This window comes from Embiotoca jacksoni, unplaced genomic scaffold (assembly GCF_022577435.1).
Source record: "Embiotoca jacksoni isolate LCO1_2020_lvr unplaced genomic scaffold, fEmbJac1.0.p SCAF_16, whole genome shotgun sequence".
NCBI lineage: Eukaryota > Metazoa > Chordata > Actinopteri > Embiotocidae > Embiotoca > Embiotoca jacksoni.
The window spans coordinates 9841242-9855985 of NW_027185296.1; the positions used below are offsets into that span (position 1 = coordinate 9841242).

At 42.3% G+C, this 14744-nt stretch overlaps 1 protein-coding gene across 2 annotated transcripts in view; it reads left to right on the plus strand.

The window, feature by feature from the left end:
- Window positions 1-4124: 4124 nt before the first annotated feature.
- Window positions 4125-14744, plus strand: part of tmem131 (transmembrane protein 131) — a 32864-nt gene continuing 22244 nt past the window's right edge. Inside the window, exons 1-5 of one of the 2 annotated variants that reach the window (XM_069150836.1) lie at window positions 4125-4505; window positions 6983-7044; window positions 7132-7172; window positions 9441-9509; window positions 11904-12024. In XM_069150836.1, coding sequence (XP_069006937.1) covers window positions 4334-4505; window positions 6983-7044; window positions 7132-7172; window positions 9441-9509; window positions 11904-12024 — 465 coding nt within the window. In that variant the 5' untranslated portion in view covers window positions 4125-4333. The remainder of the gene's footprint in view (window positions 4506-6982; window positions 7045-7131; window positions 7173-9440; window positions 9510-11903; window positions 12025-14744) is intronic. The other variant, XM_069150837.1, reaches the window with a different exon arrangement.

A 14744-nucleotide genomic window follows, 5' to 3' on the forward strand; every position in this document is an offset into this window, starting at 1 on the left:
TTAAAGGGAAACTTCACCGTTTTTTTAACCTGCCCATTGTACTATTATTATAGGTTAAGTTACCCAAGGGATCCTTTACACAATGTTGTCAGACAGGTTTGTTAAGAATCTGAGGCCGTCAGTGGCAAACGCAAGCATTTTTTTAGTGAACGTACAATGCCGAAAGGTATTACATTGCAGGTATCATTCACGGCTGTAGGCAAAGTCGGCCCTACGTGTCTGGAACACCTTTGAGATGTGGTACAGTGGGAGATTTGCAAAATGAATGTGCAGCTGACAACCTTGCAGAAGGAAATGTTCCCAACATCTTGTGAAGAACAGAGGCTGATTTAGAGAAGGGAGGTAATGTCCAGTATCAGAAGGTGTTCCTAATAAAGTATAAGCTTAGTGAATTCAATTATGTAGAAGTAGGCAGAAACAGTAATAAGAGACCACTCAAATTTAGTTTTCAAATTTGACTTGAAAAGAAAAAAAGGCTGAATTAGCTTAGGATAAGGTTAACAGTTAGCTGTATAACTAGCACAAGCACAACTGAGCTGAGTTTTCTAGGTCTTGTGAAATGTTTATTGTTTTTGCCTGAAAATCCCATATTTTAGTGTAACTAATATTTTGAATCAAATACAGAACTTTGACCCAGGAGAACCATTATTTGTCCTACATAAAACCAAAAGTCAACTTTGATTTAGTTACGTCACGTTAAGTTAGCACATAGCTGTTTTAACCCAAATCATATTCTTTTCCTAAACATAATTAGGTGGTTTTGAGTGTCTAAAACTAACTAAACTGCCACTGTGGCACAAAATTGATCACGTATTTATTATCATGATGACGAATAAACATCTAGCTGTTATTCTCCAATGTTCACGTGTTCTGTCATTCAGGTTTAAAGACATGTTGGTCCTGTAGAAGCCGCGTAGAAATCAACCTACTGATTCATTCGGGTATGAGAATGAATGAAAATCATACTTTACAGTCAGATTGCAGATTTTTATCAGGCAGACTGACGATTTTTATCAATAGATTGTAGGACACAGTCAAACCCACCGATTCACTTTTCCTTACTCATGTCAGATCTTTATTCACTGCATTGTTGTGGCAAAATTACAATGGGATTAACACCTCACTACTGTAGTGTGAGCTCACCCAGCTCACAGAGGATGCCACCCATCACCTGTCTGCCCTCTGTAGGATGCTGATGACATTACATTTACCGGCAGCAGTGGTGTCCCTGGAAGCCGTTTAATGATGGTATGACCTTTCTCATTGTGATATTTTGACTGGTCATAGCAAGGAAAGCACCTAAGGATGGCTCTGTTTGGGTGTGCCCTTGAGCCTCTATGCAAAATAGCAGTAGCACATGGTAGCTATAGTGTGGTGCACATGTAAAACAGGTTTTAATGTTATGGAGAACACCTGTGTGACAAGTCAAAACGTCCTCAATTTAAGAATAGCCTACTTGTTGAATACTCACTTAAGAATTTATGTTTATTTGCCAGTTTTGAGTGACATTTTAAATCCAGATGTTACAGAAATAAGGTATTCAGTTCAACTGTATATATATCATAATATAAATTTAACCTTTTCTTAAGAGGTGTACTAAATAAGGAACAATCCAAATCTCTGATTGTAAATAACCTACAAAATGTACTTCAGTTTTACAGGCTGAGTTATAGTTACACTAAGAACAAAGCAGAATTATTGTGACCTGTAAATCAAATGTGGCAAATAATGATAGGGTGGCTTCAGTTGTACAGTAATTGATGTGTTCTTAAGGTAACTGGTGTTGCAGGTTTGTCACTCAGCCATGACATATTCATTCAGCTGCATATAACACAGATCCAAATGATACTCACACCATAGGACTCCCGCCGTGCTCTCTGTTAATGAGTAAAGCAGGGCTTGTTCCAGAGGTGGCAGACAGTAGATTAGCTTGAAAATGCCGCAGGATGTGTTCCATTGAAATCTGAAAGGGAACACTCCTGTATATTGTAAAACGATCTGAGCTGCCTCACATGTTTATTTGAACAACGTTAGCAGAAGGTGGCTTTGGCTGTTTGACGGTTTCCGCCCTCCGGCAAAGAACTCTGTTCTCCAGTTTTCCCGGTGATTCATCCATCAGGTCATCAGATACGGACTACACCCTGCAACAAGTAAACAACCCTTCATCCAGCCACGGCCCTCAAGAAAGTATTTATTATGAAACCCTTAACTCCAACAATATGTGTCAGTTCCATTATTTTCCCAAGAGCCCAGAAACTGATCATTGCTCTAGAGTGGAAATTATTGGCCGATGAATCACTTTTTAAGCAAATAAATTCGTAAATGTAACTAGTACCAGCTTCTCAGTTTGGAATATTTGTTAATTTCCCTTGTTTTCTACAACATAAACTCACTATCTTCAGGTTATTTGCTGTAGATAACTTTGGCTTAGGGTAATTTTTCACTATTTTCTAACAATTTATGCACAAAAAAAGACAGAAAAAAATGGAAGCCCTTTGAAAAAACAAACAAACAAACAAACAAACCTTATAACAAATATTTCTAGAGCCAGTATTTGTTGTGTCCGTTCTGGGCTACCATAGAAAATCGCGGTGCAATGTGGCGGGTTCTGTAGAAGTGGACCCGCTCCCGATATGAAGGGCTCATTGTAAAGTAACAATTGCAAGATAATTCTTAGTTTCAGGTGATTATGAAAACATAATTTGAGCATTATAATCAATTTTTGATCCCCTTAAATGCCACACACTAAACATCTACCTTTCTTTATTGAACGGAGTATTCAAAACTTACATCATGTTGTACGCTGGGAATAGTTCCATTGTTGTAGTTGATAGTAAAGAAGGACTTTTGTGTCCTTTTGACTCTTCAAACATTTTATAAGAAATAACAAAAACTTAATTTATATCTCATTTTGTCAGTCATGACTAGTTGAGACATATTTCAAAAGCAGTCAATAATAAAATAAACACAATTTACATTAGATATACGTTGAAGAATTGAGAACTTTTAAATGAAAACAAAATGTGTTGATAGTGACACATGACTTTAGATATAGAGAGAGCAAAACGGCATGATTCAATTCAATTCTGTACGCTAGATATAAATCCAAATCGGTGATGATGAGTTAGAGGTAAAAAGGTTCAAGTATCACTGCTGACTATCTGGGTAAAAACATATTGAGTGTTGTGCTAACTCTGAGAAGAGATCTTGCACGCGGCAGAAAATAGCCAACCTTTGTCACCCTTATCAAACGCATATAATGATTATCTACAAGTGCTGTTTAGTGATATGGTCTGCTGATAGATAGTCCCTCTGGCCCCCCAAAAAGCTGCCAACCTGCGGTTTTGTTGTCCAAAGGATCTCCTAATATGAGCACAGCATCAGTACTGAAAGATGCAATGGTTTTAAGACCCAATACAAAACTCCACAGCCAACGTTATACAGCAATTCATAGACAGGAACAAGTTCAAGAATCATGAGGCGAAGTGGGCCTTATCATCGTTTTGTCCATCTTGTTAGCAGTCATTTGGATATATCTCTGTCAACTATTAACTAGTTTAATTTTACAACAGCAACCACGTCGTATTATTTACCTTCATGTTTTTCTCTTTTTGATCCAAAAGTAAAATCCATCATTCTGTCTCTTGGGACTAAATATTGTCCATGTTCACCACTTTCGGTGATTTTATTGTACTAATTGATATCCAAAGAAAACACCTAGATTTGTTACGCAGATCTTCAAAGACATGTCTGACCACCTGGATGAAATAATACTCTATCCCACCAAATCATAAAAGTTGCGCTTCTGTTGCTGACTCGAGAGAGCAGCTGGTCTGTACCTGGATAGAAAACATGGGTGGCGACTTAGGAAATGGTTTTTAAAATGTTTGTGACTTTTTTTTTTTTTTCCTCCCATCAGATGCTTCGGAGAGTATTTGATAACAAACGCGCTCAGAACAATGGAGAGTGTGTTTATGCGCCATTCTGGGTTGGTTGAAACAACAACAACAACAACAACAACAACAAAACCTCCGTTTTACTCCAATTTGAGGAAAAGTGCTGTTGTTGTTTTCGCTGCTGGTCACGTGGAGAAGAGACAGCGGGGCGTCGAAGAGTCGCGTCGCTGAGTGACAGGCTCACCGGTGACGCGTCACGCATCGGGCGGAAGAGGAAGAGCAGAAGAAGAAGAAAAAGAAGAAGAAGAGGAAGAGGAAGAAGAAGAGAGGCCAACGTCCTGCCCAGTAGTTAGCTGCTGCTGCTGCTGCTGCTCGGTTGAGTTGTGGTGTCTCACTGACGGCTATGATTGACAGAGTCAGCAGACGTTCAGTCGGACATGACCGCACACCCGCTCGGTTGTTATCCTAACAGGGAGACCTGCAGCATGGCGAGTCCAGAAAGAGCCCGGAGTGGTCGCCGCTCACCGACCAGGACGAGGACGCCGTGTATCGGATTATTGAGGATGTTATTTATTGCTTTTATTCACACGACGCGGGCGAATAAACAAGGTTTGTAACTCGGCCGGCTTCACGTCCGCGTTAGCTCGCGCTAACTTCCGCAGACATGTCTCCGGAGGTTAGCGGGGGTTAGCGGCTCCTCAGCGGGCCAACTTCACCCCGGCCGGCCCGCTACTCCCCAAACCGGTTCTGGTGGAGGCGTCTCCGTCAGCTGGGGACGAGGGTTCGTTAAAGCAGTCGAGTTGGTAAACGTAGTCCAGGAAGGGAGAACAACAGCTCCGTAGTTTCTCTGTTTGAGACCGGAGCCGTGAAGTTAGCTCCGTTTGTAGCTTGTTGTCATGTTGTCATCCACATAGTGAGCTCAGTGAGGCTAACACGGTACCGACCGGACATTGAACACGGTACCGACCGGACATTGAACACGGTACCGGGCTAACACGGTACCAGCAGCCTGTTAGCACCGTGGCTAGCACTGATGTTAGCCTCTGTGTGAGCTCCATACAAGAGATGTCAGACCGGAGTCTCTTCACACCACTTCCTCATCTCCGTGAAGATGTCCAGTCAGATGAGTTGTCTTCAGCCTGGAGCTGCTCGGGTCAAACGACAGCGGCTTGTTGTTCCTCCGGCGGTCTGAAGCGTCCTGCCGGCAGGTCACGGTGACCGGCGGACGGCTGTCACGGTGACCGGCGGACGGCTGTCACGGTGACCGGCTGTCACCAGCGTCCCGATCAAAAACAACGTCCAAACGTGTGTTTTGTGTCTTGTAGGTTGTCTGAACCGGTTTCAGACACCTGCAACACACTCCGAGCCTGAATCCCACCAGAAGTCCGCTGGGTTGATTGAAGGAGCATCGTGTGGGCAGTTTGGCAAACAAGAGTGTGAATTCACTCCGTCACGCCTTATAGAAACGTCAACATCACACGCTTAGCCAGTTTGAACGAAATCGCTGCCTGTTATGTTTAACTGTTTAAACAAAGTGCACAGATTCACACAAGCCTGCGCCGGGGGAAGTGACCTGGCATTTAAAGACGATACATGTTCATACTTCCTGCTTCTTTTCAGTTTGGGTCATTTCAGAGAAACTCGCATTTGTACATGACCAAAAGGCCTTCTGTTAATACATGTTGTCGGCCAATTAAACATATAAGACTATATTTATTTGGAGCATATTGAATTTTGTTATAATTGTGGAGCTTTGTGAATTGTAGTTTATTTTGGAAAAGTATGTTTTCTATCCACACACTAGTCTAGGTTGTGTCAATGCCATCTGAGTATTTAGTCTCACTGTTGAAGTTTTAAAATAGCTGCAAACACAGGCTAAATCATGGTCTGGATAAGAACTGAAGTAATGAGTTCATTTTCATTTTGACTTTGTTCACATTTAGGGCTCAAGTTCAGTGTAACTTTCACGATGTGTTTAGGCTTGTTTCACTGATGTACAGTAGGAAACCTTATTTCTTCCCACTGTGTACGTACCCAAACACTTAAACGCCACCCGTGACCGGAGTCCCATTCATGACAGAGTAGTTGTGAATTTAGCTGTTTGTCATGAATATGTGTAATGTCAAGAAATGTCAGGAAAAGGGGAAATGATACAGTGACGTGTTGCTGTAACTGCTTCGATCACCTGGATCTGTTGAGACATTTTAGCCAGCATAACTTTATTAAAACTATCAGTTTAATTCGTCATTACAATTAACTGGTATCCTTGCTCAAAATGTGGTGTAAACATGATCGGCAAGATTTTGATCTCGCAGCACAAGGGTGTCGGGTGAAAACCTTCTCAGTAAAGCGTCCTTAACGCACAGGTGAATTTTAGGCTCTCCAAGTTTGTAGATTCATACCGTGGGTGAGTCATGTGTCAGTCGATGGAAGGGATGTCCGGTCCTCAAAATCCTGTTAATAACTGTGTGATCACTGAGTATTTACTACCAGCCTCACAACCTGACAACATATAGCATCCACTGTGGCAGATTAAATGGCCCTCCTCCGAGCCACACCAAGTGAAGCACAGTGAACCCACATCTCATGCCTTAACTTTCTCTGCCTGACTTCTGCCCTGATAGTACAAGAGATGAAAGTCCAAGCAGGGTGTTATCTTTACTATTAGTATTACTTTGTAGTTCAGGAAAATAGACTCACGAGCAGATGATGTTTGTTTTTGGAGATTTGGGTGGGGCCACGAGCAGGAAGTATTTTTCAATGATTTTTGATGCAGCAGTAGTTTTTCCTTTACTAAATTCCTGCACAATGAGCTCCTGCTGCCCAACTTAAACCCTGACGGTGTTGTTGAATTCAGGATCTGCTTTTACAGGAATTTTGCCACCCAAATCACTTTCAACATATCAGCTTTAGCAGCCCAATCAGTAACACAAAACTCACTGTTTTCAGTTGGACTTTATTTATTTGATGTGTACCCTTTTAGCTTGCATAAGTGCTCTTTCTTCAAAACTGCTGAAATTGAAAGCAGTTTCAAAGATAGTGCTGCAGATAAGACTTACAAGAAATTCCTGTTGTTGCTTTTACAGCTTTCATCCAGTCAGACACAATTCTAGAAGTTCTACATTTTGGTGAGGGAAGCCTTTTACAGGTAAGTATTTCTTGATCCTCTTTGTTGTTGCCATTACAACTGTACTGTAACTCCCTATGAATACTATGAATTTTGTTCTTTTTGCAGGCAGAGTCCGACATCGATTTTAGTTTATATCAGCAACAAAGGTAAGAAACACCCTCCTCTCTTTTGCTGCAAGAACTCAATTGAAATAGATGTTTATCTACTGAAATGACACTGTATTACTGTTGGTATGTGGGTGCTGTTGTTATATGTCTACCACATTAAGCATAGGCATTTTATTTGGTCAGCTTTCTATTGGAAACTTGCAGTAAGGTTAACAGAAAAGTGGAAAGTGCAAGCACAGCCTGAGGAGTTAGTCAATTGAAACGGTAGCAGTCATATGCAGCACACTTCATGACAACCAATGAACAACTTTCCCAAGGAAAGTAGAAACGACAAAAGATGCTACTGAAATTATACAGTAGCAAATGCATTATCAACTGCCACGGTCATGCGAACATGCAAGTGGAAAAAGGTTATTTTGTTAAGACTAACTGACCCAGGCGATAACTTTACTACAAAGTATCAGTTAACAACCAAAAATAAAAAGCTGCATAATCACAGGGTGCCGGAGCCTCTGAGACAAGACAGCCACAAGCTGAAGCCGTTCAGACACAGACTTCTCCCAGCTCTTTCAAACGCACGCTGTTGGTGACACTAGTCTCAAGGGAAACCTCCCAGTCTGTCACCTGTTTGAGCAGACTGTACTGTGCCCTCCCCCCCACCCCACCACCACCACCACCACACAGCTCTTAGGAAGAGTCAAGTGTAGCAGGGCAGACCTCAGAGAAGTCAGTGTGACTGTGTAACCGCTGAGAGGAACAGACAGGATTGCTTAAATGCCTTGAGTTGCAAAGTGCGAACATGGCCGACCGTCGACTTCTTTGGGGAAGTTGTAGTTTGAGCCAGACATCAGACTCGTGTACTCCAGCCCTGTGAGAACTACAGTGACAGAGACTGCTGAATACTACGCTGATTTTTGTTGTTGTTGCTGTTTATGTTATCAGTGTGTAAATGCACTCCTCATACAAGTCAACACTTCCATGACAGGAAGAATGTAAAAGTCAGTTGACTTTTTAAGCATCATGTTTCTGTGTTGTGGTCTCCACACATCGTAGCTACCCTCTCTATACTTTTTCTCATGTGTTTTGTTTGGGTGCAGCATATAGCTAGGCTTTACTGTTTGTACAGTACGTTGTAATCCATAAAACGGTTATCTTGCTGTGGCATGGCATGGCCACTCCTCCGGCAGAGGTCGGTGAGCGGTTGTGTGCTGTTTGTGTTGTTTCAGGCTTTTTTTAAATGCCCTAACTCCTAATGCACTTGACATCTTAAGGTTAGCCTGACACTGGACGTTTTACAGATCGGAGGCCAAGAGGCGCAGCCCTCCCCATGACCTCCCCGAGCTACTCCAATTACACACCGACATTCAACACATTAGCTCTGAAGCACCGAGCAAAGGGCAGAGCAGAGTTTACAGCCAGGGTCCATTTGAATCCTTAATCCCGCAAGAATTTTGTCAGTAGTCATTATATCAATGGCAAACGTGAGGACAGGCTGTAAATGACAGATTATCCTGAGGGAACACTGCACGGTGGATCCCCGGCCGCCTCGTGATGGAAATCCATTCTGTCTGGGCTACTGGAGCACACTGCTGGGACTATTGTCTGCTGCTGTACATGTAGTCTTTATAGTAAATAGGTGAAATTGATCTGTGAATTGTCTGATTCCAAGGTGGTATTAGAGTTTATAGAATAAAACATTGTCAGCTTGCCTAGCATGTAATATCTTGTGTATTTTATGCATGTAACGGATTAAACTGTATATTTGTGGTAAAATGAACAAGTGACATTCATGGCCGAATGTCTGAATGCCACGTCTGCATCAATGTCGAACTTTTCTTTCCATAAGATTTACATAAAGGCTCTCATTACACGACTCGGCCAAAGAAGAGTGGCTACTGTTGACGGGCGCCTTTTTCTATTGTTAAGATACACCTGTTGTTAAACAGGTTTGGTGGGTTACACGACCGGGCGCGTTACAACCGATGCTCAGAAGTTGTTGCCCGTGTGAGAGAAGGAAGGCGCTCTGAGGGTGACACGGACAGATCCGTCTTCTTCTTCCTCTCTGGTCGATTTTCGCTGTTGCTTTCAGTCAATGGGTTTTCATTGCGATTTTACATATGGAAATCGTGCGCTGCAGATGGGAGTGGTCCCATTGCCGGATTAATGCTCTGATAAAAAAGCCTGGAGACAGATTGTGGTGTCTGTGCTTGTGTGTTTAGCCTCTCGCTTGTTTGAAATGCACACAAACATGGATAGTATTTTACCTGCCCTGCTTTTGCTGCTGTCACACCTTCCTTTCTCTCGCAGCATGTCCCCGCACCGTGGGAACTGCCGACCTATACGATTTGAACCTCCAATGTTGGACTTTCATGAACAGTGAGTGTCTTATTTTTACATGAAAGGCCTTTTTGTTTTGTGATCAGTGCTTTGATTTGAAAATTGTTTAAGACACTTGCTGTTAGTTCTTACTTCCTTGAGGAGTTGTCCTTAAAATTCATTAACCCAGTGGACAGTTTACAGATGGCAGCTCAGTCAGTCTGCAGTGATATAGCTGTCTATAACTCGCTCTGAGGTGACAGACCTCAATCCTTCAACAGTAAATGAATAGCTGAGGAAGCATTGTGTCAGTCAATGGAATGCACTTAACAAAACCACTTCCTCTTTAACTCCTGCCCTCAGCCTTACGTCAGCCGGCCTTAGTAGGTCGCATGCCACTCCTGCAGGGGGTGCACACCCATGTAGCGCGGCGCAGCTTTACAGCACATTACCAGGTTGCAGATTCAGGAGCTCTCAGAGGAGCGGGGTCACACCGAGAGGCCCAGCTGTCTCGGCCTGTCCCCTCCTGTCCTACTTCCTCCATAAACAATTCACCTATCAGTGGCGAATGTTTGCAGGGTGTGAAAATGAAACCTTGACAAATTCTCACCCTGCCTCTAATGTGCTAGAAACGATGGCAGGATTTGAATCAGAAGTTGCAATATATCCGTTCATATAGAAGCTTTACATTAGATGTACACAAATTTAAAATTATGTTTAAAGGAGGATTTTTTTTTTTTTTTTTTTCACATTTCATCAATTCCTTGAGAAGTAATTGCTCACAGAGAACATTTATGGCTCAGCTGATGCAACTCTAATCATGTTGCTGCATGATCATGCAGCAGGGAGAATCATAAAAACTCCCCATTTCAAGTCTTTGAGTTGATTTTCATCCCATATTGAAATAAAAGAAACCACATGTTGCCTGAGGGGTAGCAATTCAACGACCATAAGTTGTGCTTTGGGTGTTAGATTAACAATCTGGAGATGGTAACTCTTATGAACGTCAGATCTTGTTTTCACAGAAAGGTCATGTCTCTCATTTTATTTTGAAAATCTCTTCAAAGGAACCGTTATGACGGTCTAAACCTGTTGACCTCCTGCTGTCTATTTTTACGGTTAAATCCTTCATCAAACTTATTAACCGTCTTTTAGGTTTTCACGTCATCCATCCTCTGATTTGAATCTCGGGTCCCCTCCTCTTCTCTCTGTACACCAACTTTCTCGGCTCTGTCATTCACTCACATGGCTTTTCCTACCACAGCTATGCTGATGACACCCAACCAATCCTCTCTCTTCCCCGATCTGAAACACATGTAGCAGCATGAATCTCTGCCTGTCTGACTGACATCTCTCAGTGGATGTCCTCACACCACCTGAAAATCAACCTCGACAAGACTGAACTGCACTTCCTTCCAGGGAAAGCTTCTCCCGCCCACGACCTGACTATTACCTTGGACAACTCTGTGTTATCCCCGACCCTGACTGCTAGGAACCTCGGCGTGACACTTAACAGTCAACTCTCTCTTACTGCCAACATCACTGCAACAACATGTTCCTGTAGATACATGCTGCACAACATCAGGAGAGTACGTCCTCTTCTCACTCAGAAGGTGGTCCAGGCTCTGGTCCAGGTTCTGGTCCAGGCTCTGGTCCAGGCTCTGGTCATCTCACACCTAGACTATTGTAACTCCCTCCTGGCAGGTCTACCTGTTAGTGCCATCCGTCCTCTGCAGCTCGTCCAGAATGCAGCAGCCCGACTGATCTTTAACCTCCTAAATTCACTCCCTCTACTCCGCTCCTCCTCCGCTCCCTTCACTGGTTACCAGTAGCCGCCCGCATCCGTTTCAAAACATTGGTACTTGCGTACCGTGCTGTGAACAGATCGGGTCCAGTCTACATCCAGGACATGGTCCAACCCTACATCCCAGCCCGCTCCCTCCGCTCTGCATCTACCAATCGGCTTGTTGCTCCTCACTGCGAGCTAAACACTCAACAAAATCACGACTGTTTGCTGTCCTGGCTCCTAAATGGTGGAATGAGCTCCCCACCGACATCAGGACAGCAGAAACTCTGTACATCTTCCACCGCAAACTAAAAACACACCTCTTCCGACTTTACCTTGAATAGTGGAACTTTAGTAGTGCTTAAAATGACACTTACTGATAGAACTTTGTAGTTTGGCTTTCTTGAAGAAAATGGTACTTTCTTGATTGTTGTTGTTCTGAATTTGTACCCTCATGGTTGAAATGCACTTATTGTAAGTCGCTTTGGATAAAAGCGTCAGCTAAATAAAATGAAATGTAATGTAATCTAAATCAGTTTCCAACTTAGTGAGTTTTCACATATTTGTGACAGCTTTTATTAGAGGTTCTGTTCTACAATTGGTTTGAATTTCTTTAAATATAAAGTTGTTTACTTGCTCTGACGAAGTCTTCTCTTCTTCCTTTTCAGGCCTGTTGGAATGCCAAAAATGGAGAAAGTTTATTTACATAATCCTAGCTCAGAAGAAATTAGTTTGATATCAATATCGGCAACAACAGCACATTTTCACGCCTCCTTTTTCCAGAATAGGGTAAGTAGTTATCACTTTGAGGCCAAAATCTAATTGTTATCTTGAGATCTTTCGAAATTTTATCATGCTGTTATTGTCGAAAAAAATGTATCCCTTGATGTTCACATGGCTGCGTGTTGATCTCACCATGTTGTATATTCTTCATGCTTCGCAATTGATTATGATCGTAAACGAGACACGCTACTCACAAATTACAATTTTCTCTCACAGATGATATTTTCTATTGTTTTTTTGGTCTTTTAAAACATCATCAGTAAACAGCAGCGTATGTATAATGACATCAATGTGAGAAGTCCCTCTGCAAATCATGTGGCGCTGTAACATGTGACGACACCCAAGATCTCTGGGGACTGTAGTTTCTAACTTAGATGAATGGCCATGTGCAAGGAGACAGTAAATGACAGCAGGGAGTGTAAACACAATCATAATCAAGTGATGGAGATCATGTGGTGCACACAGTTTAAACATAACACATCCTGTTTAGAGGAATGTAGCAAAGAGATGCACTCAAAGTGTCATTTAAACACATAGGATGCTGTGTCCCAAGACGGTGGGACCAAAATAAGTCTGCAGCAGTCGCGGGACAAATTCATGACCCTCATTGAAATGTGTTCTCTGGTTTCACCACACATATAGTCATCCACGCTTTCACTATTTTCTACATTGTAGATTCAAACTGAAGAATGCTTATACGAAGCAAAACATATTTTACATGTTAAATTCTTCAAAACTATCATTTCCTTCCAACTCATCCCAAACCATCTGAGCTGGGTTTAGGTTGGTGTCTGTGGAGGTCAGGTGATCTGATGCAGCTCTCCGTCTCTCTGCTTCTTGGTCGAACTGCTCTGACTGGGGCTGGAGGTGTTTTGGCTTGTTGTCCTGTTGAAGAACAAATGATGGTCTGACTCGGCTCAAACCAGATGAGATGGTGTGTTGCTGCGGGATGTTTTTGTCGACACGCTGGTTTAGTGTCGCCCTGAATTCTGAATTTATTGCCAGCAGTGTCACAAGGAAAGCCCACACACACACAACAGTTCCTCCTCCAGGCTTCATGGCGGGAATCACACACGCAGACAGCATCGGTCTGTACATCTAACAAATCTCACCTCTGAACTCATCAGAACAAAGTCCAGATTTCAGGATTCCAGACTGTTTCTTGGTCCAAGCAGTTCTCCTCTTCTGATTGGTTTCCCAAGTTTTGGTTTCTTTGCAGGAATTTGACCATCAAGAAGTCTCCTCAAAACAGCTAGCCAGATGTGTCTGATACTTGAACTCTGGGCGGCATTGATGTAGGCTGTAAACTAACGTGGGGTTTATTGTTTATTTCTTTGTTGGTTTTTGCATCGTCACTCTTAGAAATGTTTTAAGTTATTGCCGTCTGAAAGTGATGATGAACTATTGTCGTTCTATACTTAGATGAGCAGTTCTTGATATAATATGGATTACTGCAGTAGTTGAATGGAGCTATTTGCTCTGTACCAGCACAAGAAACCAAGCATTTCCACCCGTTTGTCAAGGCTCACCTGTTAACTTTAAACCGTTCCCAAATGACGACCTCGTGAAGCAGTAAAATCATGCCAATTACACTTTGTAGTTTACTACATTATTCCTTGCATTTATTCATAGTTATGGTGTCTTCAGTTTTGTTCTACACTGTAGAAAAAAAACCTTGAATAAGTCGGTGTGCCAAAACTTATGTCTGGTACAGTACGTGTCACATGGACATATCAGCAATGGTTTCTGTACTGCATGTGAAGACTCTTGAAAGGCAAAACCTGTTTTGTGACCTCATTAGAGGCACAGTCTACTTCAGTTTAGTCAATGTATGGCCTGCAGGTCGTCCGGAGGGAGGGTGTTCTAGCTGGAACGTGTGCCTTAAGTGTTCCAATGGCGACACAGGACGCTGAGATGCTCCTTTTGTTCAGATAGTAGCTTTGATGTGAGAAGCTGCTGAACTTGAGTTTTTTGGCAACTTGCTCTCTTGGTGTAGTTTCCTTCAGAATAATAGAGATATCCTAATCCAAAGAAGTGTAAGCATAGCAGCAAGGGCTTGCAGAGACAAATGTGCTGGGATTTTCTTCTTCTTTTTTTGTGGTGTAGCCTGATACACACATCAAGATAAAACACTCCTACACTGGAGTTTATGACATGTTTTCAGGTTTTTATGGTAGCTGCTGTGAACACAATATCTCAGGAACACCTCAAGGGAATTTTCTTCAAATTTGGCACAAATGTTCAGTTGGTTTCAAAAATGAACTGATTAGTTTTAGGTGGTCAAATGTCACGTTCGCTCTGAACAATGCTTCTGTCACATTCTTGTGAACACGATATCTCATGTTTTGAAGGAATTCTTTCAAATTTGGTACAAACGTTCACTTGGTTCTGAGCTGAATAGATTTTGGCGGTCCAAGGTCAAAGTCACTGTGACCTCATGTCTGTCTCATTCTTGTGAATGAAATATCTCAAGAGATGCTCTAATGAAATGTCTTCAAATTTGGCACAAACATTCACTTGGAATTAAAGATGTACTGATTTGATTTTGGTGGTCAAAGGTCACCGTGACCTTTACGAAACACATTTGTGTCCATAACTCAAGAATTCATACTCTTCATTATGACAAAAACTTTCATACAAATGTCCAACAGATTAAAACGGTGAAATGCCGACATTTTATATTGCAAAGGTCGGCATCAGTGTGGCATAATAATGTTCTAAAGCAT